Raw genomic sequence first — 26,109 nt, 5'->3', positions numbered from 1 at the left:
TTGGTGGGGGGGAATTAAAGTATACATTGTATTTCCCATAAAAATCCAATTAGTGTGAATTAGCCTTGAAAGACTGAGTATATCACACTAAGGCCCTAAGTTATACCATTAAATAGATCTAGAGATCTGCTTCAAAGACCCAAACCTAACTTCCAATGCATACACTCAATCTCCATTGGAAGGCCATCATCAGTAAGGGACTGTGGTATCTATCATCACTTAAAATGCTGCCCTAAATGACAAGAAATAGGAGGAGAAAAGGGCTGAGAACACAAATGATTTCTGTTTTCCTCCACCAGAAATATTCCAGCCAAAAAAATGACAAAGAAAAGAGATGACAAACTCTTCCCACCTCCACTGTCCCCATTGTCGGACGAGCCCCTACATCGGCGAGTCAGCTCTGACAGCAACAGTTCCGCTGGGCAGGAAGTTCCCATGCCCACTGCTTTTCCAGCTGCCAGTTGTTCCTTTGCCAGACACAGAAAGAATGAGAGCAAGAGCCATTTAAACTTCAGAATATGTGTAAGTATTTGGGGGGGGGGGCAATGTTCAATCCTAAGCCAAGCTCGAGGTGGGGTGCAGGAGGGTCAGTGCCACTCGGGTGTGGTTGAAGGACTGAAGGAGTCTAGAAACAAAGGCCCTGGGAGCTAATGCTGTTGGACAACTGAGAGGTTGGGATGTCGAAGGAAACAGGAGTTGGGTTAACCAGAGATGGAATATTTGGGGGAGGAGAGACTATACCTAGATGATGGCAACGGATGTCTGGACAGAGTCAACTTTGCCATCACTCAGCAGCCTTCTTCTCTCCCTTCTGGGCTTCGCCTCCCCCCTCAATTTTATACTTTCCCCTTTGCTAACTCAGATAGGTAATCACCACCCCCACCCACCTCCTCTCCACTAGTCTTATAACTATCACATCCTGCCTTGAATTGATTGGGAGGGGGGAATGGATTGCTAACAGAGACCAGAGAAGCTCTTCCCTTGGAGATATTTTACTCTAAGAGAAAGAACTTTCTGAGAGGGACAGTTTAAACTGAGCTCTGCTTTAAGGCAGAAGACTGACTTAATGAAGTCTAGAGGTCCTTGATGACCAAGGCTTCTAGGATTTTTCAACCTGAAGCCTTCCCAGTTTGGTAGGATCTGACGGAAGTTTTAGTTGGCTGGCAAAGCCTTCAAGAGCCCAGGGCCACCTTCCCACTACAATGAAGCATCAGAGGATAGCATGCTGGTGGCAGCCCAGTAATATAGGTCACAAAATGTCTGGAGTCTGTGGGCCATCCCACATCAATTCGGAAAGATTCAGCATCTCTTGCTTGCTAATTCTGAGATGAGATACTTTATTTTAGACTTTGCAAATGCTGTAAGTCATAACTATATGCACAATACTTGGTCAATCAACAAATGTTTTTTAAAGTGCCTACTATGTACTAGGTACTGTGTTGAGTACTGGAGATACAAAGACTAAAATAAAGTAGTCCCTAACCTCAAGGAGCTTATAGTATGTTTGGAGCTTATACTATAATATAGTATTGTGTATATATACATATATAGAGAGAGAGAGTCTCTATATGTATGTACGTATACACATAAGAAAAGACAAAGTGAGACAGTATGGAATAATAAGTGGATAGAGAGCTGGCCTTGGCATCAGGAAGACCTGAGTTTGAGTTCTGCCTCTGACACGTACTGGCTGTGTGACTTTGGGCATCATAAAATGTTCTGTTTTAGTGCTGCTATCTCTGTGTGTGGATGGAACTTAAAAGTTTTCTGTCCTCTCTACCCCATGTACTTAGGGAAAGTGCTAAAACAGCTTCTCAATCAGAGATGACTGAGCACTCATCTAATAGCAACGATAAGTCAAACCAGTAGAGAATCCCTTGTGTGGCTCTGAGAGCGACACAGTGTTTTGGTAGAAAACTCCTTAAGCAGGTTTTGATTTAAGTCATAAGATCAAAGCTTCAGGGCTGGAAGAACCCTCACATGTCATATAGTACAATCCCCTCATTTTACAGAAGAGGAATAAACTGAGGCCCAGAGTGTTGAAGCAACTTAGCCCGGGTCACACAGATGAGTAAGCAGCAGAGGCAGGATTTGAACCCGACTCCTCCAGGTCCAAATCTAAGGCTAATTCTGTTCAACCAAAAAGCTGAGCTTCTGTTTTCTCAACCTCCTTCAGCAGGGAGTGGCCAACAGGGGCATGTTACATGGTGGAGGACAAGCTGACCTGGGATGAAAAATGAATCACAGAGAATCCATAAAATGGGGGCACATCGGGAGTTACCATGTTTACTAAGGTTTAATCACTATTTAAGTCAATAAAAAGTAACAGTGCTGAACTAGACAAAACAAGTCCCCAAATGTCTCCTGCCAGTGTGGAGTGGGCCTGGACCCTGAGGGCAGATTCCACTGCAGAAAAGGCCAGCAGGCTCCAGAGCTTTCAGGGCCTGAAGTTATGCACCTGGATTATCAAAGGTGATTCTCACAGCAGCAGCTGAGATAGAGGGAAGAGACAATGCTTTATACTGAATTGATACTCCCACTGATAATGTCAGCCTAATCAGAGATGTTGACTAGGTAGGAATCCCCAACTCTGACTTAGCACTTCACTCAGGCTTTTCTTCATAAGCACCCTGGGGGGTAAACAGTGCTAGTATCTTTGTCCTTATATTACAGATGAGGAAACTGACACCTGTCCAGAGTCACAGAGCTGTATCAGAAGAAGACCCTGATCCCAGATCTTCTTACTCCAACACCTTTCTACTATACCACAATAAAACAGAGCCACCTGTTCTAAACAGTAACAGTACTTACTATTCACCCTACCTGGCACAATGACTATAATTAACATTAAAAACTTCCTTTTTGGTTATATTTGATAAACCCTTGGAAAGTCATGTAGTATGTGGCTATGGAATACTGTTTTTACTCTGCAAGACTCTATTGTCAAAGCTAATTAGGTGCTTAATAAAAAGCTTTTTTTTTTAATATAACAGTCATAAAACTTTTAATGCTAATGTTTATAATGTCAATTCTACAATAATCCCATTTCTGTTCTTAGTGCCACAATTCTCCCAGGCACCCAAGCTTGAAGTCTGTAAGGCAGTGTGGGGATAGTTTGTTTTTCACTAAACAAAGAGGCAAGAGAAATGGGCTCTGGTCTAGGATGTTATAAATTTGCTGTGATTTTGAGCAAGTCATTGAACTCTTTCCAGTGTTCTGTCTGCACATCTATCAAATGGAGATAATGGTGCCTGCCCTGCCTACCTCACTGGGCTATTACCACATCAAAATGAGAGCACGCCTCTGCCAGTCCAGGAGCTCTGGGGCCTGCTGGCCCACTCCACCTTGGCAGGAGAGATTTGCGGACTCCTTTTGTCTAGCTCAGCACTGTTGCTTTTTATTGACTGAAAAAGCGATTAGACCTTAATGTGAATGTGTCACTATACACAACCTAAATATAAGGGAACCTGAATTTTATTTCTGTCCATTGGATTACTGACCTCATTCCTATTAGTCTCAAATTCCACAGACAATATCACAGAATTGCAGAGTTACAAGAAGGAACTCAGCAGCCATTTGGGCCTTACCATACCCATAAAAGACTTCCCTCTATGATGCCCAAAGTCACACAGCCACCATCTTCCCTTCCAACTACTGGCTGGTCATCAGCCTTTGCCAAAAGATACCCAGTGGCGGGAAAGACTCCTCACTGCCAGAAATGGCCCCTCTCACTTTTGGAGAGCAGGAAAATTGGCTGCTGCAACTTTCACCCATGTGCCCTGGTTCTGCCCTCTCGGGCCAAGGAATAGAAATCCAATTTCTCTTTTACATTACATCCCTTCACACACTTCACAACAACTCTCCTGAGCCTTCTCTTCTTCAGGCTAAATGTCTCAGTTCCTTCAACCCATCCTCAGAGGACATGGAGTCAAAGGCCCTCCAATAATCTAGCTGCCCTCCCCTGCATATTGTCCCCTTATCAATGCCATTCTTAAACTGTAGGCTCCAGAACTGACCCCAGTACTCCCAATTTCATTTAACCAGCATAGAAACACAGTGCTCTACCATGTTCTGTGCCTCTTGGAAGCCAGCACAAAATCATGGTGATATCTGCGGTTGTCACATTCCACTGCAGACACATATTGTGCATTTTATTTTTTAAGTGCCGACCCTCTACAACGCACTTGACTAAGCACTAGAGTCTCACTCTTCCCTGAGTCTTTACAGCCAATGCCCACTTGGCCTAAGAATGTGGGACACTGACAGGCAAGTGAGCTTGTCTTTCTTTTCTCACCTCCTTTCTCTGTCTGTTCTCTGCTATCCACATCTCACTGGCGCAGGCTGAGAGTAAGAAGATAACAGTCCACATCAGTGGCAGACAGCTACTAGGAAGACCAGGCCTGAAGTATGTCTAACTAGCTTCAAAGCCTTCCAGCTGCGGATAGGCTTGTCCACAGAAACAACTCATGAGCTGATGTTAAATAAGGTGTTTAGAGGTCTTTCCGATGCTATGGAATTGAAGGTGTTTCACAAGGAGCCTAGTAAAAGATTCTCAATGCCAGGCTCTCCCATCCTGCCCCACTCCCTACCCTGCCACCTTTTCACCAATTCTGCTGAGTGGCTCCCTGCTGACTTTAAACCTTTGGGAATGGGTATTCGTGAGATAGTGGAAGTATGTAATTACAGAAGCTTATTGGTTGAGAGTTGAGTGTCATAGGAGAAATAAACCTAGTGACTGATTAGGCTAAAAAAAACCTTTTTAACCTTAAGACATGTCACTTCTGTTTGGTCAAAGCCAATCACGATGAGAGATTTTGCCAAAAACCTGAGTTAATAAAAGTTATTATTTTTTTTTTTTACAGGGTGAAGATACGTATAATCGGGGTCCCAGCATTGGGCTTCGGGATAGTAATCAACTGGAGATGGCTACTTGGTCTTCAATGTCCTCCCTAGCCAATGGGAGCTCAGAGGCCAGAAGACCTCGGATTCATTTTGATGACGTGTATGTTATCAGAAGTATTCCAAATGTCTCATTCCTGTCTTGGGTGGGGCACTGCCTTGAAGGGAAGACTTCTCCATCCTTTTCTCTGTGTAAAATGTTATCTCTGTGCAAATCAAGTGAAGGAAAACTGTTGACCAGAATGAGGCCCTTGGGCCAGGCTCAGGCAGAGGCCCCAACAAGCCTTGGCACTTTCCCCACATGCTCTACTCTGATCGTGCTGGTGCTATTTCAATGTTTCCAATTAAGGAGCTTTAATTCTAGGCTGCTTCGTCCCACTTTTGTGCTTGCTTCCTCCAGTAGAGATAGATGCTGGGGGACCAATAGGAATTTCTGATCTATTTTATCTACGTGATGCTCTTACTCAGGGGAGGGAGAAGGGGGAAGGTAGAATTTGTTGAAATGGGCCATTTCTATACCTCAGATAGCCATTTTGCCCACTTATTCTAGGTGTCTCATAACAGGAGTAGATGTGTTTGTCTGCATTTTGCTGGGCACCGTATGGGGATTCATAGCAGAAATATTTGGGCTATTCAATCTTTTAATCAAATGATGCCAAAGCCTACTGAAAGACTGAATTGTGTTTGTTTAGGCCTCACAATGCCGACTATTACATGCAGGAGGCCAAGAAGCTGAAGCACAAAGCTGACGCACTGGTAGGTTCCCAGCGTTTTTTTCTGCTTTTTTCCCTTGAACAACGCCTTTCCCTGAAGAAAACCCATCGGGGACTGGTCCCACCACTGACATTTCCAGCAGCCCAGCGCAAGCTCCCTTTGCCGAGCAGTGCCTCTGCTGAGAAATGAGGAAGGTGGCTCCTGTTTCCACAGCGCACTCATTCCTAACCCTAACATCCTCCACTTGGGATGGATACACAAATTGCTTCCTTCCCCACCTGCAAGGACTGAAGGTCTATGTTGTTGTTTTGTTTTTTAAATGAAAACCTGTTTCACAACAGTCCTGAAAGCTTAGGAAGAGCATTTTGTACTTTCCCTATGAGATAAAAGGAGTCAGCCCAGGCCCACACCTGGCCCCCTTCAAAAGTACCTTGAAAGATCAGGAAAAGAAACATAACATCTATTTGGCCTCTCAGCTGACATGGGCACCTCAAGACCTTAGGAAAACCAGTCCCTTTCCCTCACACCTAAAACTGGCAGATTTGAGCGAGTAGCTCTGATTGTCATGAAGCTAGCTGTGTCTCCTGAGATGCCTTTTTGTCGAAGGTGTCCCACAATGAGGAGTTCAGACTAAGAATGTGGACTAAGATGACACTGACAGCTATTCCCCCAGAAGGCCCTCCCCACAGAGGAGCCCTTAAAGGCAAACACTCTTCATTTTAAAATTAACCTGTAGCTTTCTGTGCCAACAAGGGCTTCCGTGTGCTCTGTCATTCTCCTTTCTGGAGTCTCTTTAAGAGTGGCATGTTGCTCTCTGCTTCCTCACCTTTGACTAAGCCCAATGCCATTAGGATAGGTGTTGGAGCAGAAGTAACCAGAGACGGCACCGCACAGCGAGGCAGGGCCTATAGGGAGAACTTGACCCTGAGAGAGCTCTTAATGGGGCACCACACCCATTGCTGCATGATGTACGAGTTCTTGGCAACCCACCATTGATTCCTAAGAACCACTCATCCACATGTGCCTCACAAGCTGTCATTTTTGTTCCTCCTTTGGTCAAATAAAGTCATACAGCTGCTGTCTGGGACTAACATCCCCCTGGGCAGAATCATCCCTTCAGAAATAATTGTTTCATGAGCCTCCAAACTCACATGAAGGAGACATGCAAAATTGCCAGCTCTGTTCAAGATGCTGGGAGGATGGGGGCATGTGACTAGTGCAGGCATCAAAGGAGAACTAAAAGGCCTGTGATGGTAGCTCCCTCTAGAAGTCCACAAATTGCTAGCACAGCTGAGGGAGGGCCTCAGGTCTTCCATCCTCAGTCAGAGCCCAAATAAGCAAGTAAGTCAAATGTCCTTTACGTGAGCAGATGTGACCCAGCCAAGCTGGACACCTGAGCACTATGCAAAGGCAAATTTCTCCAAAAGTTAAAACAAGTGAGATGGAGAAATTACTTAAGACCAGGCATCAGCCTTTCCCCTTCTCAGGTGGGGTCTGCCTGCCACCAATGCAGGTATAACCGCACCAGACAGCTCCAGGAAAAGAGGTCAAAAATTGGGGATAAGAGTCCCCAAAAGACAGGCCAACCTGAGGCTGGGAGCCTCAAGGCTAAAGGAAAGTACCTTGTGAGAGGAGAGGGAAAAGAAAACACCACCACCGAAATCTCTCACATGGATGCACAGGTTTTCCCAGAATAGCTTTGATTGAAAGGCTGAATTTCATGCAAATAAATATTTACCCAACAGTTTACAGACATTAAGCTATGGTTTTCTGCAGTACATAAAAGCTGAAGCACATGTATTCATTTTAAGAAGAGGGAGCCACTGTCCCAGCAGATTCAGCTGGATCTGTAACTTGGATCATTCTCCAGTGTTCTTTAATCCTTTGGTAGAGATAGCTGCTGTGCCGTTTTGAGAACTGAAACCCTTACAGTTGCCTAGAAAACATTTTGATAAGAGATATAGAGACAAATTGTCAAAAAGCATTATATTGGTCGTTTAACATAAAAGATCGTATTAGTGGAAAGTGCACATATAGCTATCAGAAATGGAAAATGTTAAATACTCTTATCAAATCCTCAGTAGAAAATGTCATATACAATATTCATTACACATCAAAAGAAATCAGGATGCCTGAGTCAGTTTCAGGATGACCATTATCAGAGATAAACCCTTTTGCCATTAAATTCTCCTGAAATAAAATATTTCGGAATGCTGTGTTTGGAGCTTTTTGACACTATAGATTTTTGTCAACAGCCCTACCACAACTTCACGTTTCTCATGACAAATGGCACCAATCTGTTACTTCTCTCCTGTGTAGCAGGGTGCTCACAATGAGCAGTGAATCAAAGCAGTAGGGAAAAATGGACTCTAGGCTACAATTTCAGTCAAATTGGCAGCTGGGTGTCATCGAGGCAGTCTACCCGTCTCCCACCAAGGGAGGGGAGGAAAGGGTGGCTGGACTGCATTTTAACAAAAAAATCTCCTTCATTTTTTGTGTGACATAGTCACCTCCAAAAGTCAATCCATTTATCCTCGAGGGGAATGGATACCTTTTAAAAAGTGTCCCATTCTTTGTGTGATCTCTCTTTTTGAAGGAGAAAAGCTGAACAACCATTTGTCCATTTCAGGTAGAGAAGTTTGGCAAAGCCGTATATTACACTGATGCGGCCCTCTCCTTCATCGAGTGCGGCAACGCAATGGAGCGGGACCCACTGGAGGCAAAATCTCCATACACCATGTACTCTGAAACTGTGGAGCTCATCAGGTTAATGTCCTTACTGTGATCATTTTCATTATCTCATTTCAGTCATAATTAGAACCTGCTATGTTTTAAAAAATATCATTTCAACATATTAATGATTTGTCCAAGGCATCTTCATTTCTGAAGTCATCATAATTAGTTCTTGCCATTTTATTAATGTCATGGAAAATTTATAATTGATGGACACTGCTTTTATAAATTAGCCCCTTTAGAGGTTATAATGTGAGTGTTATCATTTGCAATATTCATAAAATTAAAATGGAAATGTAGTGGGTGGAAATAAAGTATAGTCATTTCACCGTTTGGCAACGACACTTGTCTTTTAAAAGGTGTAGTTTTATAATTCAAAATCCCTAAAGTGGGGCTATCAGGATTTCCATTATAAACCCTGTTTTCTGTCCTGATTATAAAAAATTGTTCTGAGCTCCAAGTTGGCATTTAAGGTCACAGATGGAGAACAGACTTTTTTTTTTCCATTTGTACTGGCATTTGAGGGAGAGGAGGGTGAAAAGGGGAAGAGGAGAGGGGAGAGATTAAACTACAAAGTTTCCTGGTGTCATTTACTTTTAAAAAAATGAAATTTTCCAGGCTATTGGTCTAGGTTGCGGACGAGACAAAAGTCATTTAAGGCACATACGTAAGAAAAAAAAAAAGGAAAAAGTATCCCCTCTGATCCTTGCAGAGCATCCATTGTTAGAGCCAGGAGGGACCTGAGAGAGTGTCCCAACTGACAGCCCCGGTTACTCATCTGGGAAATGAGAGAACCAGATCTCCTGATCCAAGGGCTCTTTCCAACTGCGCCATGCTTCAGGGGCCTGTAACAACAACTCAGTTGGAAATTGGGCCTTGATACCCCGCCTCGTGAATAGTCCTTCCTCTGGCAGACCCACATGGTCTCTCAGTTCATAACGCTCACTCTTCTGCTTACAGAGTGGCAACACATATTTACATACAGGATAGAGACCGAGTGTAACTAATGATTGGAGAGTGATCTCAATTAAACAAGATAAACTAAGGGGCCAGGTCAACTTCACCAAAGCAAAGGGATTGATGGGAAATCTCCATCCTTTCCCTCTGCTCTTGGTGTACATCTCATCCCCACTAAAGAGGGCGGGGAGACACTAGTGAAGCGCCACCCCCCCACCCCACCCCCCACCATTTCCTCGATTTATTTTGCAAGCTATGGGATATTTCTAGACCTTAGGAGAAAAATAATGCCAGGTGAAATGCATTCCTCATTGCCACTAGCCCCTTACAGTTCGATAGTACTTAAATGTTTCAGAGCCCTTGATAGGCCTCTGATCCTGCTAGGAAAGGAAGTGGGGTTTATTGCATGATAAAACTATGCTTTACATTGTATGAGTGGGGGAGGGGGTGGGAGTGGCATGCATCAAGTCCCTGTGTCTGAAAATGGGCACTCACCAGGGCCAGGGATGTAACGGAGCAAGAGGAAGCAGAATTGGAGCCCCTCAGAGTTTGTCTCACTGGGGTGGGGGTGGGAGCCTCGATGAGAGAAGTTAGGATTCCTGTGGCACTGAGCTCCTGCCTGCACTCCATCACCTCCTTGTAAATGAGAACTCATCAAAGCTTTCATATACCTTTAAACTTCCTGATGCCACACTGAACCCTATTACTTACTCTAGCACAAGTACCTGTGAAGTTGCATTAAAGCTCAGTACAATGATTTTATGCAATGAATTGATTTTCAAGAGCCTCAATGCACTGAATGGAGAGTGCTTAGTTAAAAGGGAAAAAAGGAGGGGGAAAGAAGGCGGCACCTTCACCCTTTTCTCACCCAAGTGGGAAACAGTAATATGTTTGTAAGGGAGGAGGAAGGAATTTTAGAAACCAGCAACAACAACACAGTGGCCCTCTAAGTGAATGAGACACAGATCTTGGAAGTGAGCTTGTCTAGAAAATACTGAAGAAGCTTTTTAGAGCCTAGTTAGAAGATGAAACCCCATAGGGCTGGTGTCAGAGCTGGCATCGAGTCAAGCACATCTGTGACCCACAGATACAGTGAATTACCACCTGCACGCCTTTTTGCCTACCACCTGCCCATCAGTGCGCTGCCCACCTCGTGTTCCCCAAAATATAGGTGTGATAGGATCACTTCCCTGCAAGGGGGCAGTGTAGAGAATGTGGAACATGAAATTCTCTATTGTGGATTCCAATCCCAGCCCTGCCCCTCATTACTTTTGTGACCTGGAGTAAGTCACTTCCCTTTACTTATCTGTAACATGAGAGGAGTTAGACCAGGTTATCTCCAAGGTCCTAACCAGCTGGAGAAGTGATCCTAGAATACCAACAGTCAGATGGATATTACATCATCATAACGAATAGCTCACATTTATATAGCACCTACTGTGTGCCAGGCACTGTGCTAAACACTTGACAAATATTATCTCATCAGATCTTCACAACAACCCTGGGAGGTAGGTGCTATTGTGATCCCCATTTTACAGATGAAGAAACTGAGGCAGACAGAAGTTCAGCGAGTTGCCCAGGGTCACACAGCTGAGAAGTATCTGAGGATAGATTTGAACTCACAAAGATGAGTCTTTCTGACTCCCCTGTGCCACGTTTGTCTGTCCATAGGTAAACATGGGGGTTTTGTGTAGAGATGAAGTTCCAGGTGCCCTGACAGGTGCCTCCCTCTGGTGGGGAACTCAGCATTGGGAAAGGAAGTTTTCCCAGCCAGACTAGCTGCTCTTCTACAATTTCTTGCCTGAGAGAGGTGCCTGGGACCCAGAGGGGACATCTTATCCACCTAGGGTCCCAGGGTCAGCAGGCATTCAAGACAGAACTTGACTGAACTTGGGCCTTCCTGGCACCAAGGCACCTCTAATGTGTAATGTATGTATGTATGTATGTATGATGCATACATGTAAGTATATAAAAGAGATTCCCACAAAAAATCCCGGAAAAGTATTGACTGGAGAGTATGAGCAGAATGCAAGAGAGAACTTATCAGGGGCAGCTAAGTGGTGCAGTGGATGGAGCAACGGCCCTGGAGTCAGGAGGACCTGAGTTCAAATCCAGCCTCAGACCAAACACTTGACACTTACTAGCTGTGTGACCCTGGGCAAGTCATTTAACCCCAATTGCCTTAAAAAAAATTTTAAAAAGAGAGAAGTTATGCAGAATGCTAGAAAGGATGTCATCAGAGAAGGGCATTACCAGAAAAAATGGAGGGTTTCTCCCAGAATGGGGGACAATCAAGAAACCCCATTGGTGCCATCCCTCCCTCCTCTCCCGTCTGGAGAACACAATGAAGGCCCATCCCCATTAGAAAGTTTATGAAGGGCATAACCCAAAGGTGCCAATGACGGGCCGTGAGCAGCATCACAAGGGGGAAAGCCCCTACGGAGGAGCTCCCAGGGAGTTCAGGATTCCTGTGTTTCCAGTATTTCAAAGAAGGTCATTCACCACTGTCCAGAAAAGAGTTGTGCTTGCTTTAGCTTCAGGATATGACAGCAAACTGTTCTGACTGTGATTTCCCACACTTTCTGTGCTTATCTTCATGCTTCTGCATAAAAGAGCTCTCGAGCTCCTGGGCATGGAGGTTCTGGCCTTCAAGGAGCACTGAATGTTTTCTTTATTTCCAAAGGTACGCCCTGAGGCTCAAGAATTTCACCTGCTCTTCTGCCACCGAATGGGACAAGAGACTTGCGATTTTATGGTGAGTCCCATGGACAACATGAGGAAGCAACTAGAAGTTTGGGGAAAAAAAAAGACTTTAGAGCTCCAGAATTCCATAAGCTGCTTAGACCAGACCATTATTCTTGTTTTCTATTAAACTATTAAAGGATAACTAATGGATGGCCTCAGCAGCTGACTAAACATTTAGCTTTCTCATTTATACCGTTATCAAGATGGGATTTTAATGCTTCTCTCTCCCCTCCCCCACTTTTTCCATTATTTTCTTATATTTCTCAGTCTATCTAGCCTTTGAAAAGAAACTAAAAATACATACATATTGCCTTTTTTATACAGTTTATAGGTTTCATTAAACACTGGAATTAACATAATCCTTTCCTAATTACCACAGCTACCGATGCTTATCACTCCTGTACTTGAGAATGTTCAAGCTAAAGAGGGACCATGCTATGAAGTATTCCAGATCTCTGATGGAATATTTTAAGGTAATCCTTATTTTGTATCTTTTGGAGAGAGCTGGTGAATGAAATGACTAATGAGATCTGACAGGAACGTTATTAAATGTCAATTTGCAAAGAACAGGATTTTTGGCAGCAAGGTTACACTGACTGGGGAAGCCACTGCCTCTTTCCATTTCTGCAGGGTCCTGCCCACCCCTCCTTAGGGACCCAGCTCTGTGCTTACATTTGATTTGGGTCACAGAAGAGAAAATAAAATGGTTCAGTCACCTCAATATTGGCCTGATTGACAAAAATGGCCTTTGGCAGTTTCAGTGATATTTGAAAGTCATGTTTACAGTCAGAGCATGCCTTCTGTCCCTCTCTGCACTGAAGTCCCTTTGGGAAAACCAGTGAGTGTGCGGGAATAGGGACAATAACCATTAAACAGGTACAAGGTCCGCTGTCTCTCTTAGCAGAGAAAGGGCAAGAATTTATCATAAATCCTTCCCACAAAAGGCAACAATAACCAAGTGACTATAGAGAGCTCAGGGTAGAAGGCAGAGTTAAATTAACTCCCTCACCGAAGCTGCAGTGCACCTTTTTAAAATGTTTTCTACTTGTCAAGCCCGCTCACCCATTAGCTCTTTGGATCCTCCCCCAAAATCCCACAAGGGAGGTGATACAAATATTACTGGCTCCATTTCACAAATGAGGAAACCAAGGCTCCAGGCCTCACCCAAGATCTCCCAGTCAGTATTAAGGGGTGGGGGCACAGCTCCTTATCAACGTCCAGCGGTCTATGCAGTATGCTACACAACCTCCCATGGAGTCTTCAAACACAAGATTTGGCAGGCTTCAGAAAGGCCCATCATCTGAGGCTCTGTGGGCTTCAGTCTGAAACTAAAAGGCTCATTCCACAAGGCCACTTACTGTAGTTTTTGGGACCTGCCAGGTAAGGAAATCACCACCTCATTGTCTTATCAGAACCTTATAAGGAATCCGAGAGAAGATTGCTTTCGGGGAGGCACAGGAGAGTAGAATCAGCAAATCCTGAAGTGCCCAAGGAGAAATTCTCCAGAGTCAGGCAGACTTACAGCCAGTAGGCAGCCCACTAGGACTTAACATGATCACTGGTACCGAGCCCTGAGGGTACAAATATAATGAACGAGAGCCTGTGGGGGGCTTCATTTCTGATGAGGAGACAACAAAGACAGGTAGGTTTGTACAGACAGGTATAAAGAGAATCGGTATAAAGTGGAGCCTTCCAAGACAGTTTGAGAGGAAAGGTGGGATTCTTTACAGGTATCAGCAAAAGTTTCATGTAGAAGCTGCTGTGTCTTTAAGAAAGACAGGGAGGGGTGCTTGTATTCTAGGCATGCATGGGGAACAGCCTGTACAAAGGTACAGAGATGGGAAATGAACAGGAGGTATGTGTGTGTCTCTAGTATATTACATCCATATGTATAGCATGTGAGCAACACAGAGAAAAGCCATTTTGGTTGGATTACAGGATTCATGAAGAGGATTAATGTCCAATGAGGCTAAAAAGATAGATTGGGGCAAGGTTGTAAGGGGATTACAGCTAAACAGAGAAGTTTATCCATAAAATAACAAGTTGATTTGGAGTAATGTGTAGACGTCAGAAGTATGAGGAGAGTGGTGTCAGCTGGAGTGCTTCCAGGTGCAAGTGGCTTGGGAGGGCAGGGAGCCTGAAGTACAGGCCCAGAGATGCCATGAGGCTCCAGAGACACTCCCCTCCTCAGCTTCCCTAGGGGAGTGTGGGGGAAACTAGAAGAGACACCTGTCCCTGTCACTGCACCCAACTCCCCGGGAAGGGAATTCGGACCAAAGTGGTGTTTTACCAGAAATATCATGGATGATATCTAGGGGAGTTAGGCCTTAAAAATAGGCCAAATTACCTGCCTGCTCACCTGACTTGATTCCAAATTCAACTCTTGGAGAAACAATATCACAAGAGGCAGTCTCATGACAAAAATGGCACAGCCAAAAATTTCACTATAAGAAGCTTAAAATCAGACTTTTCTAAGAGATCTGACGCTCTGATGGAGTTGACCAGAGATAGGCAAGGTCGTTTGGATTGGGTGACATATAGGCAAGGCATCACACCACAGTGGGAGGGGCAGTGAATAGGGGCCCAAGGACCAAAAAAACAAGAATCCAGCAATATCTTAGAAGAGGGATGAGAAGAAGAGATAGAACTCTCTCTTTCACCAGAATCTCTTCACTTTTGGTTTAAGCTCTAAAGAGAGAACAACTCTTAGATAAGTTTGGACACGGTTTCCCAACAACAAAACCTAGGGGATCCATATTCCCTGAGGAAAAGCAGCAGAAAAGTCTTAAGGCCTATGGGAAATGGGAAAGAAATTCAAGCTGGCACCTGGGGCTAAGGAATCAGATGTACCTCGTCCTCCTCTTTCCAATGACTTGAACGAATTAGAAAGAACCACCAAGTTAGACAGTGACTTAAAACTTATACGAATTGGGCCCAAAGTTTTAAAATCATTAAACTGTGTGTGTAAAGCAACCTCTCATGTAAATACCACTGCTAATGAAAAGGGCATTTTATGGGGGAAAATAGTTACCATCTCTCTGCGATATCTAGGGCCTGAACTGGGCTGGTCCCCAGGGATTGCCTGAAAGGCACCTAGTCACAGGAAGAAGTTGACTTCTGGATGCTAGTTGGTTATGGCGCATAGAGTAAAACAAGGTTCTTGTAAAAATAACATTGCTTATACCTACATGGGGCTTGATACAAGGGAAGCAGATAGGCTCTAAGGACAAATGAATGAATGATAAATCCTTTATTAAGAGCTTCCTCTGTGTAGAACACTGCTCAATGCTGGATGTGAAAAGCAAGACAGGTCCTGTTCTCGAGGGGCTTACACGGTAATAAGGAGAAATGCATCTATAGAAAGAGGGTCCAAGTACAAGCCCTTTGGAATGGAAATGCATTTTCTTTAAAGTAATTTCCATTAATAAAACCATACTAGCTGGTGGTGAAGGGGGTAGAGCACTAGATGTGGAGTTGGGAAGACCCAAGTTCAGATCCCACCTCCGATACTTCCTAGCTGTGTGATCTTGAGCAAGTCACTGAACCTCTGGCCTGCCTCAGTTCCATAAAATGGAGAAAATACTAGCACCTACTTCACAGAATTATTGTGAGGATTAAAAGAGCTAATATATGTAAAGTGCTTCGCAAATCTTAAATTGATAGGTCAATGCCAGCTATCCTGATGTCAGGGCAGCTAGGTGGCGCTGCAGTGTATACAGCGCTGGGCCTGGAGTCAGGAAGACTCATCTTCCTGAGTTCAAATCCAGCCTCAGACACTTACTTACCAGCTGTGTGACCCTGGGCAAGTCACTTCACCCTGTTTGCCTTAGTTTCCTCATCTGTAAAATAAGCTGGAGAAGGAAATGCAAACCATTCTAGTATCTTTGCCAAGAAAATCTCAAATGGGGTCACAAAAAGTCAGACACGACCAGAACAACTGAGCAATAACAAAACCCTAGTGTCCAACCATTTGCCAATCCCAAGGACCTAGACGGCAAAAACTTTCTTTTCTGGGTTTTCAGTAGCTAGGGCTGCCGAAGAGGCGAGGGTTACAGCCCCTTCAGAGTCAGTTGCTAGGTTCCATCTCCCCAAGAGTTATAATCCCTGGATTACAGCTGTAGGAGCCAGGCTGGAATCAAAGCCACTGGGCTGGGGGATGCTGCCCTTCTTAGGGTTCTTGGCCTTGCCGACCTGTCAGTGCCCCCTGGTCGTGACAGTAGGTGGTGCTGGGGCCCAGCAGGGGTCGGCAGAGGGTTGGGGGATCACCAAGGCTTGCTTCCCAAAGTGGATGACAGCTGACAAAGGCCTGGCCCTACTCAGTTCTGGGCCTGTTACTGTTGGACTCAGAGGGATTTCTTGGTTCCTCCTTCCTCCACCAGTTCATGTACACAAATATACTAACAGTTTGTTCTTGAAGTCATTCCAATTCTACCAGGAAGTAGAAAAACAGTATCCCTTGTAAATGAAAAGAGTGGCAAAATGCCAGAAAAGATCCTTGAGAGGGCTGCTTTAATTCCATAAAGTTGGTCTTCCTGTCTACAGCCCACCTTCTTAAAGAATCTAAAAGTGTCTCCTCCCACCTACTTCACATGGGCCCTACCCCCCTTGCAGGTGGCATCTTTCCACCTGGGAAAAGTTTTTCCTTCCTGCTAAAGGTGACCAGCTTTTTGCACTCACAAGAACCTGTTTTGCAGACTAAATTTCATACAAGGATAATTAAGCCACTTCTTAGAAAACTGATTCTGATTTCACTGGGCCTTTTAGTAGCTCATATCTTTCATCAAGTGACTTTCATGGTTCTGATTGGAGCCCACTAATTATCCTAACCAGCTATTTTCATCAAGCACTGTGCATTGGGTGCTGACATGCTGCATACACACATTCCAGCTCCTGCTAACGAAACAGGAGGCAGCCAGGAATGCTCTAATCAATATTAATGTACTTTAAATCACACTTCCATCTGTTTCTGAATTAATAAATTACAAAATAGATTTCCTCATTTTCTCTCTCTCTTTTTTAACAGACTTCTTCCAAGGCTGCCCAGATACCATCTCCATGGGGAAGCTGTGGAAAGTAAGTATTTTCTAAAAATGACTTTCTTCTTCATGAAAAGGAATGATTTTTCTAGGCCAAAAATACTTCTACATTTACAACTCCAGAATGAAGGTCAGTTCCTCAATGAGGGTGGTTTCTGTGCATCCCATAGTTCTGGTCCCAGGCTTTGGCAAAGGTGACTGGACGCCAGATTCTTGGTCCCTTTGATCTTTAAGCCAAATGAGGGTCATAAAAAGAGCTACTAATTAGGTGGCAAGTACCACCATTTCAGGGAGTTAAAGGAAAGTTAACTGCCAATACAACTATTTTTCAATAATTCACTCAGTAATGAAAGACCAATGAAATATTCATTGATATATGGTAAGTGCTGTTTAATAAAATTAAGACGGAATAGTGGTGAAAATGGAAAGGCACTTAGTCAGCCAATTATCTGAGCCATAATGACAGGTTTTATATTAATGCTAAAATACCCTGACCTAAAATATAAAATCATATCATGTAATGATGATATGAGGCTCAATGAAACCATCTCACTAGGGTGGCCTTATGCGAAGCGCATCAATACTTCAGGGCCCTCATTCTTAGAGAGGGCATCAGGAAACCTGGGTTCCACCCCAGCTTCTACAGAACACTGACTAGCTGTTGATCATGGACTGTGCCTCAGTTTTCTCCTTTGCCATGGGAGGGAGTTGGACTAGTTCTTTTTAAGGCCCCTTCTACCTCTACAAAAGGTTTCTTTTAAGAGTGCGATTTGGAATGTTGGACACAATCTCTGAGGTACTCGGAAAGCTGTATAGTCCAATTCAGAAATGGCAAAGAGACCATATACTACTGGTACTAAATGACTACAGGTAAAATCTCTGGATTTCCCCGCTTATAACAACAACTATAACAACAAACGGTTAAGTTAAAAAAAACAAACATTTGCTAAGTACCTACTTCATGCAAGGCACACAGACTAGAGACAGCAGGGTGCAGCTGCTCAGCCACTAGGCATGGGGTCACCAGACCCTGGGTGCAGATTCCGCCTCTGGCATTTGCCAGCTGTGCAGGAGCCAGGCAGTAGGACTGGACTCATCTACAAAGTCACAGGCAAGTCGGCTTGAAGGCATTCCCACAACAAAATTTCCCTATAGACCTTTCCAACTTTGAATATGCTCAAGACACTTTGTTATGTGTGTATAAAGAGTAGCAAGTAGAGGAATAACAAGAAAGGCGTCACCAAAGACATCAGCTGCCAGGTCTTGTCAATCATATCTCCTCAACTTGTCTCCAACCACCTCCATCCCCCGTGGTCTAGACTAGAGCAACAGCTTCTGAACTGGCCTCCCTGCAGCCAGTCTCCTCCCTTCCTCTCCATTCTCTACACAGCATCCATGTGCCAGCCGGAGCAGCATCCATGGCTCCCCAGTGCCTCTAGGATAAATACAAGCATATCTGTTCAGCACTTTAAGCTCCTTGCAGTCTAGCTCCGTCCCAGCTTTCCCAGCTGATCATACATTTCTCTCTCTCTATGAATCAAATTGGTCAACTTGCCCCTTACGTGACATTTCATCTCCCACCTCAACGCTTTTGCACATGGGCTGTCCTCCAAGCTTTCCCTCCTCATCTTTGCGTCTTGGAATCCTTAGTTCATACATAGCAAGGCTCAGCTCCAGTGCCACTCATTTCTAGAAGCACTTCCTTCTAGGTTTTAGTGCCCCACCGTACCCAAATTACTGCATCTTTATTTTGTCTGGAGTCTGTGAGCCTATTGTGCACCTCCAATAAAGTGTAAACTCTTTGAGGACTGGGGCCATGTCACATGAAGCTCTTAATAAAATGCTTGTTGATTAAATGCAAATGTAGGAGGGGGAGGGGGGAGATGGAGTGTCCAGTTCAAGGGAAAACCCCTGATAACCCAGTTTGGCTGAGAAGGAGAATTCCTGGAAGGGAATGGGGAGGGGGCGGTGATTTCTATGCAGCAGGCCTCAAAAGATAGACTGGAACCAGATTGTGAAAGGATTTAAATGCTAAGCTGAGTAGTTTATGTTTTATCCTAGAGGTAATATAGGGAAGAGCCAACCGGCTTTTTGAGCAAAGCAATAACACAGTCCATCCTATGCCTTCGGAAGATTTTTTTGGCAGCTGTGTGGAAGATGGATCGGAAAGGGGAGAGACTGGTGGCAGGGAGACCGGTTAGGAGGCTATCACGGTAGTCCAGGCAATAGGTGACAAGGGCCTGAACGATGGTGGTGAGCATCCTAGCAAGTGCCTGGATTCGGGACAATCCAGGATCCAGGAGGAAAGTGAAAAGTCAGGGATGATTCCAAGGCTGGGAAATGGACTGACTAGAATGGTGTGACCCACTCAACGAAAAGAGAAAATTTGAGAGTGGGGGAAGATATTGGGTTCTGTTTTTGACATGGTGAATTTGAGATGACTACCAGACATCTAAGAAGACCATATATGAACAAGCAGTCAATGATGTATGACTAGATAGAGAAACTTGGGAGTTTTCTGTGGAGAGATGATTTTTGGATTCATAGGCACAAATGAGAAGTCAAAGGTGATGACTAAGAAAAGGTGATCAGCTCACAAAGTTTGAATCTAGCGGTGGAGGCAGAAGCCCAGCTACATGGGACTAAGACATAGGGAAGTAGAAGGGATACTTGAGAGGACTCCAGAAGAGAACCCTAGGAGTTAGCAGGGACCAGGATGTCTGTAAGGATGGCCAGTATAATCTGAATGTGTTTGTAGGAGGTGAGGAAAGAGTCAGGAGACAGAGAGGGAGGGAATAAAAGGAATGGAGAGAAAAGAGAAACCAAGAGGGAAGAAAAGAGAGTACCAGAGGAGGGATTCTAGGTCAAGAAGGGGAGAGGAGAGAGTAAGTGAAGTAAAGAAAGGCAATAGCAAAAAGAGGGAGAGTGAGGGAACAAAAGGGATTCCAAACAATACTCTCATCTGGGCAGGGAGAGAGAAGAAAGGAGAGAAACAACTGCAAGCAAAATAATTTCAGGAAATTCAAGAAGCTTGTAACAGAGCAGAAAACCAGAGAGCTGATGGCTGAAGACTGAGATCCAATTAGTATCAACAACACTAATTGCAGGGGGGAGGGGAAGCAACACTAATATGTAAAATATGTGTTCGGGCACATAAAAATTGCTAAAGTACAAAAGGCAAAAATATTAAACGTGTTCTGTAATACAATAAAAATAGTAATATGGGGGACACAAGCAAAAACATAAATAAACCACAGACAGAAACTAAACAACAGCACCCTGAACAATGAAACAGATAATGGGAGAGTATGTAAAAGGGAAGGGCAGAACACGGGGGAGTGCATACAGTTCAGGTGGTCCTCAGAGAAAAAATGTTGTCTAAGGAAATATATACAAACAAAATAAAAAATGATCAAAGAACTGAGCATGAGATGAAAAGAGAATGGGAAGGAAGTGATGAGGAGAAGGGTGTTGGGGCAAGGTGAAGGAGAAGAGAGTGACAGGGCCTGATAAGAATGAGTGGATCGGAAGGATAAAGGAGAAGGGCACAGCTAATGGCAAAGAGAAGGGGGGCTCCCTGAGACCTGGTGCTGAGCTCATTTTAGGTTCTAGAGCCCCAATTTCTGGCACACCCAAGGCGTTTAATCAAGTAAAAATGATGCCACCTGCCCTTCATCTCTCACACAGATGTGAAAGTAAATTAAATTATGTGGAAAACACTTTAGAAAGGAAAAGTGCCCTTATAAATACGAGTCCCCGTTGTCAGTAGCTTTTCACACTTTCCTATTTCAAGTATAACTGATCCTCTTTCTCTAAATACTGAGACAAGATACTACAGGTGCAGACATAATTTCTTCAATATCATTTCCATATTCATAATGAAGGAAAAGCTTCATTTTTAAAAAAGCAATAACTTATCACACTTGAATGATTGAATTGGGCCCTGCTCTGATATTGATACATAGAGTGGATAAAAGATTCTGCTTGGGAGTTCAGAAGATAAAAATGGAAAAGCCCAGGGAGACCTATTCCCTGCACACAAATAGAGAATGGGCAGAGTGAGACAAGTAGCTCTTAAGAAGTAAGAGCATTTTTTAAATTCAAAAATGAAAGAGTTTAAATACATACTCGAGCTTGCCAAGTCGAATTCAAAAAGGGCCTTCAAACAGTTTTAAGAAAGCAACTTCTTTACAAAGAAAGCCCACTCACTTAGGTCCTAAAGCTTTTGAATGATGGGATGAAAAATAACCTCTGTAGGTCAATTATTGCAGTCTCCTTACCTCCAAGAAAGACTGAATTTCAGTCATTCCAGCCATGCGGGCTTGATGCCACAAAAAGAGGGACTTTAGCATCCCTTAGCAGCAATTCCATCATTTTACCGCCGTTCTAGTCAGGGAGATTTTCCTTATATCGGTCCTGGAGGCCGAGTATGTCAAGAAGAGCAAGGAACTGAAACTTGGCGAATACCCAGGATTAGAAAGTGGGAAGGGACAGGAACAGTTAGAGAAGAAGTCAAAGAACCAAAACAGGCTAGCGTCATGGAATGGAAACCATACAGGGAGGGAGTAGCAGCAGTGTCAAATGGCACCAGAGAGGTAGAGGAAGAAAGAGAGGGAGGAAGGAAGAAATTACTACTGATCTTTAAAGGGGCAATTTCACTGGCAAAATAAGGATGGCAGCCAAAGAGGTAACGGTTAGAGACTACTCATTTGAGAAATTCGATATGAAACAAAGGAGAGAAACATACCAGCTACAAGGGCACTGTAAAGTCATGAGAGGGTTTGGTTTTGGTTGCTTTTAAAAGTAAGAGAAACACCTGTGCACATGTGGGGCAGGGGATGCTTTTAGACAGAGGAGACAACAGCACTTGAAGACGTTGCTGGCAAAGTTTCAGGGCAATGGCCTTTAAGAGTCAGCAAGGAAAGGGATACAGTTGGCCATTAGTAGAGCCCAAAAAATTCCTCTGAGACTGGAGGGAAGAATTCACATGAGTAAAGAAATGCCTGCTTCATTTTTTTTTTTACAAGTAAGAAGTCGGTTTATCCTCTTGGGTGTGAAAGCCAGAGATGATGCCTCCTGCCACCGAAGCCCACTGCCCCTCCCCCCCCGGGAGCATTTTGTCACGGCCTACCTTGCATTATAATTACTTGTGTTCATGTCTCTCTTCTGCTAGACTTGGAAGTTAGGGACAAGATCTTAATCTTATTTGCATCTACCACAGTATCTACCTAAAACATTCTAGGTGCTCAGGTCAGCCACAGCAGAAAGGGATTTGTGACCTGAAAAGACAAGGTCTAGAACAGCCATTCTGGGAATTGTTCTAAGGAATGTATAATAGGTGAATCAGAGAAGCAGTGGGGCCTAAAGTTAGGAAGATCAGGGTTCCACTCCTATCTATGGCATAAGCCGTGCAACCCTAAGCAACACACTTGCCTTCTCTAATCCTAAATGGTCAGTTCTGAAGAGGTCTCCATCTCCAGAAGTGGCAGGTTTCCTGGTGCTGACAATATCAGTGATTCCTAATGTGCTGGCATCAAACAGAAGAATTCCAAAAAGTAGATAGTCCACTGACAATTATTCCCCAGACATCAGGGGGTTATAACAATTCTAGATCATGATTATTATTCATTCTTCATTTCACTGGTACAAATACTGAGTTCAGGCATCCATACTCTAACGTCAGTTCATAGCCTAGCGTGAAAACAAAAATGCTCCAAGTCAAATTCATTTATAGTCGATCCTGGTGTGGTGTTTTCCTAATCATTTTCCTAATGACTGATAATGATATAGAAAAGGTCTATCATATAGTAAGTGGAGGCTGGTCAAATGGAACACATCTGTATGGACTTCTCTCTCTGGCTACGGCCACTGCTTGGATGCAGCCAATGATGCTGTGTACTATCCCATCAACAAGGAATGCAACATTTCTTTCTAACCTGTCTTCCTATAAAACCCATGGCTTCTAGTGACTGGTTACTAAGATGGCAGGAAGAATCTCACACCATTTTATACCAGACAAGGGGAAGCCTAGCATGGAGGCAGATATCTATGGGCATGAAGACTGAGTTTTTTATTGCCATTCTATACTTTCTCCCAATCTAAGCCAAAGGGAGCTCATATGTGTATACATGGTTTACAGAAGGGGCTCCGTTAACCAGGCAGGAAGCACACTCTCAGATTTCATCTGTGGACATTCAGCATTACTGTGTCTTAAGGTTATTAGGGGATGTCCTCTCATTCATTCATGCATTTTTACTATTTAGGGTATACACATGGCCATTCAGAGAGGAAGTATTCTCTGTCATGATTTGAGAGGGCTTGCCCAGTAGGAGACTGACAGACCTGAAGTCACCCTCATTTCTTATATGTAGCAACAGTTGATAAAGAGAGAATTATCAGGATTTCTATGTGGAATTTTCCTTTGAAAGACTGAAAGAAAAGGGAGAGAGAGACACACTGTATTACTAACAAGGCATTTCTCTTCTCTCACACTGGTTTCCCGAGTAGGTTTTCCAGGGATAAGCCAATATATTTGCCTGGGAAGCAGTTTGAAGGAAGATGAGAAGCTGAGGAATTTACAAACCTTGACTGTGGATTTGGAAATCTATTCCCAAAGAGAATAACCCTGAATGATTTTTAGCCACATGAATCTAAACCATGTGAGGAGAGATAGCCACAGATGACCCCCACACAGTGGGCAGCCAGCAGATGATTCCTAATTGCTAGTGTTAGAATTCAAAGAAAATCGATATCAGAACATTAGTCCTACACTAAGTGGATAACTCAAAACCTTCCTCTTTATATAGGCAACACACAGAGGAACTGTCAGCAATTAAGAGCAGATGTCCAGAGCAGGCCTTCAAGAACCCTAGTGAGACATTCATGGACCTACTTGGCCTCTAGTTTCTAATGCAGCTCCACAGGGGACTTTTAAGAGTTGAACTTTGCTTATTGTGGTGACTGGATTTGTAGCAAACTGTCATTGTGGTTTCCACAAAACACTCCAGTAATGGGCCAGCAAGTGTTTGCTAACTGCCAATCATTGCTTCTGGTGGCAGGTAGGAAAATCACCATGGCCACGAGAGAGCTGCTTTCTCTGAAAGATTGTGATGTTTGTTCCCTAAACATCAATACATTCATGTACACATGCATCTATGTATATATTTAGAGGTCATCATTTTGGGGGTCACTTAAAGCCCCAAAACAAAGTTTACCAAGCTAGATCAGTACTATGGACATAGCCAGGCACTATGGTCGAAGAAGATGAGTGTTTCACTTTTGAATGTTCAGAATCCAGGGGGAAAAGAGACAATTGGCCTTTACTCTGGGGCAGAGGTGTCAAATTCATGGGCTACAAGCATAGGGCTGCACAAAACTCCCAAATGTGGCTGAACCAGATTAAATCATAATTGGGAAATATTTAACAAAATAAATAAAAGTGCTACATATTTAATGTCCATTTGTGGTTTTCTAGGTCAATATGCAGCCTGCAGGGATCCGTTTCTATTCAAGTTTGACACCACTGCTCTCGGGTACCCAATTCAGAAGGATTGGCAGCATTTCTTGTACTCTGGGGCACTGGGATGAGCTCTTCCCCATGCCGTAAACCCCCCCACATGGTGGTGTTCCAGGCCCACTGGCTACCCTGTAGCTGAGGGTACACACCAATCCCTGGTTCAGGCTCTGCACTTCAACTCTACCACAGGCTGGGTTAGCGAAATCTCACCCTCCCTAGACATCATGATGAACCCAATACACTACAGCCTCAGTGTAACACTGTTAGAGAGCTTGTCTCAGATACACCCAACTTGAGAGATATCTTCCCAATGCCAAACTGCACTTGGATTTTTGGGGGATTGAGGGGAGAGGAGTCTGGACCTATGATTTCCTCAATGTACTGGATAGACAGTGGCATTAGTAAGGTCCCAAAGTTCACATGAAAATTCTGCCTCCAAGATGTCCTCTTTGTTCTCCAATGTCTGCATCACTATGCCTTATTTTTTGTGGGACTTTTAAATGAATTTATATTTTATCAGTCAAAAAGTATCTCTATCCATTTGAAAAAAAATAGTAAAAAACAAAGACTTTTGCAATACTTGACAAAGGAAGGGAGATGACGTGGCTATGAGAATGAGACTCTTTTTCCTTTCCCTAGGAGCACAGATGCACCATCACCTTTGTCCCTCAGTCCTTCATCATCAAGTGCTTTACCATCCTTGGGACCTATTGTCATTCCTCACCGAATCCACCACATGGCAGCCAGCCACGTTAACATCACCAACAATGTACTTCGTGGTTACGAACACTGGGACATGGCAGATAGACTCACTAGAGAGAACAGAGGTAACTATTTGACCACTCTCTCCATAATGTAGTTTTGAAGGGGTTGTATTCTGCATGGGGGGGGGAGGTGGGGAGGGAGAAGAGAAAGGAGAGGGAGATGGGCTTTTACTCTTCAGTATCTCTTTGGTAATGGCTGTTCATTCAGGTTACCCAGGAGGTAAAGGCCTCAAGGGTTGAGACACATATGTCACCTTAACTGTTTGTGTATGGGAGGGAGGGGCAGATAGGAAGGAACAGATCTTAACAGGGACACGTGTGCAAATAATTACCGCAGAACCTCACTCCATTATGTGTGTTATAATAAAGACTGAAACAGAGGAACAAGGCCAGTAGGGCAGAATGATTGGCAAATTAATTAGGGCTCCATTAAATTCTATTATTTTTTTCTCATTTGAACTGAGGTGCTTCTACCTTCATTGGAGTCATTAGTGTCTGTCAGTAATGAAAAGACATCTTCCATTTCAGAGCAAGGACTCCGATCCTTTCAATACTGCCATGTATGTGATGACAGTGGTACTGAACTATCACAGTCTTCCCGATCTAACTAGCTATCAGCAATCAGAATACAAGTGTAAAAAGGGCCCTGGGCCCTGAGTTTTTCTTCCCTGATTGGAGGGCTGAGGAGAAGAAATGCTCGGCTTTGACAGGAACTCCACTGCTCAGCTTTGAAAAGTGATTTTGC

At 43.9% G+C, this 26,109-nt stretch overlaps 1 protein-coding gene across 6 annotated transcripts in view; it reads left to right on the top strand.

Annotated features, from left to right (window-relative positions):
- Positions 1–26,109, top strand: part of AFF2 (AF4/FMR2 family member 2) — a 512,420-nt gene that overhangs the window by 480,387 nt on the left and 5,924 nt on the right. For 5 of the 6 annotated variants that reach the window (XM_027847190.1, XM_027847189.1, XM_027847188.1 and 2 more), the window contains 8 exons: positions 300–522; positions 4,863–5,002; positions 5,592–5,655; positions 8,243–8,379; positions 11,987–12,058; positions 12,428–12,521; positions 17,072–17,121; positions 25,240–25,427. In XM_027847190.1, the coding sequence (XP_027702991.1) occupies positions 300–522; positions 4,863–5,002; positions 5,592–5,655; positions 8,243–8,379; positions 11,987–12,058; positions 12,428–12,521; positions 17,072–17,121; positions 25,240–25,427 (968 nt within the window). Of the gene's footprint in view, positions 1–299; positions 523–2,673; positions 2,928–4,862; positions 5,003–5,591; positions 5,656–8,242; positions 8,380–11,986; positions 12,059–12,427; positions 12,522–17,071; positions 17,122–25,239; positions 25,428–26,109 lie in introns of those variants that run through there. The other variant, XM_027847191.1, reaches the window with a different exon arrangement.

Source organism: Vombatus ursinus, unplaced genomic scaffold, assembly GCF_900497805.2.
Source record: "Vombatus ursinus unplaced genomic scaffold, bare-nosed wombat genome assembly UNPS02015358.1, whole genome shotgun sequence".
NCBI lineage: Eukaryota > Metazoa > Chordata > Mammalia > Diprotodontia > Vombatidae > Vombatus > Vombatus ursinus.
Note: the sequence above shows the minus strand (reverse complement) of the source record. Positions and strands in the feature narration are given on the sequence as shown.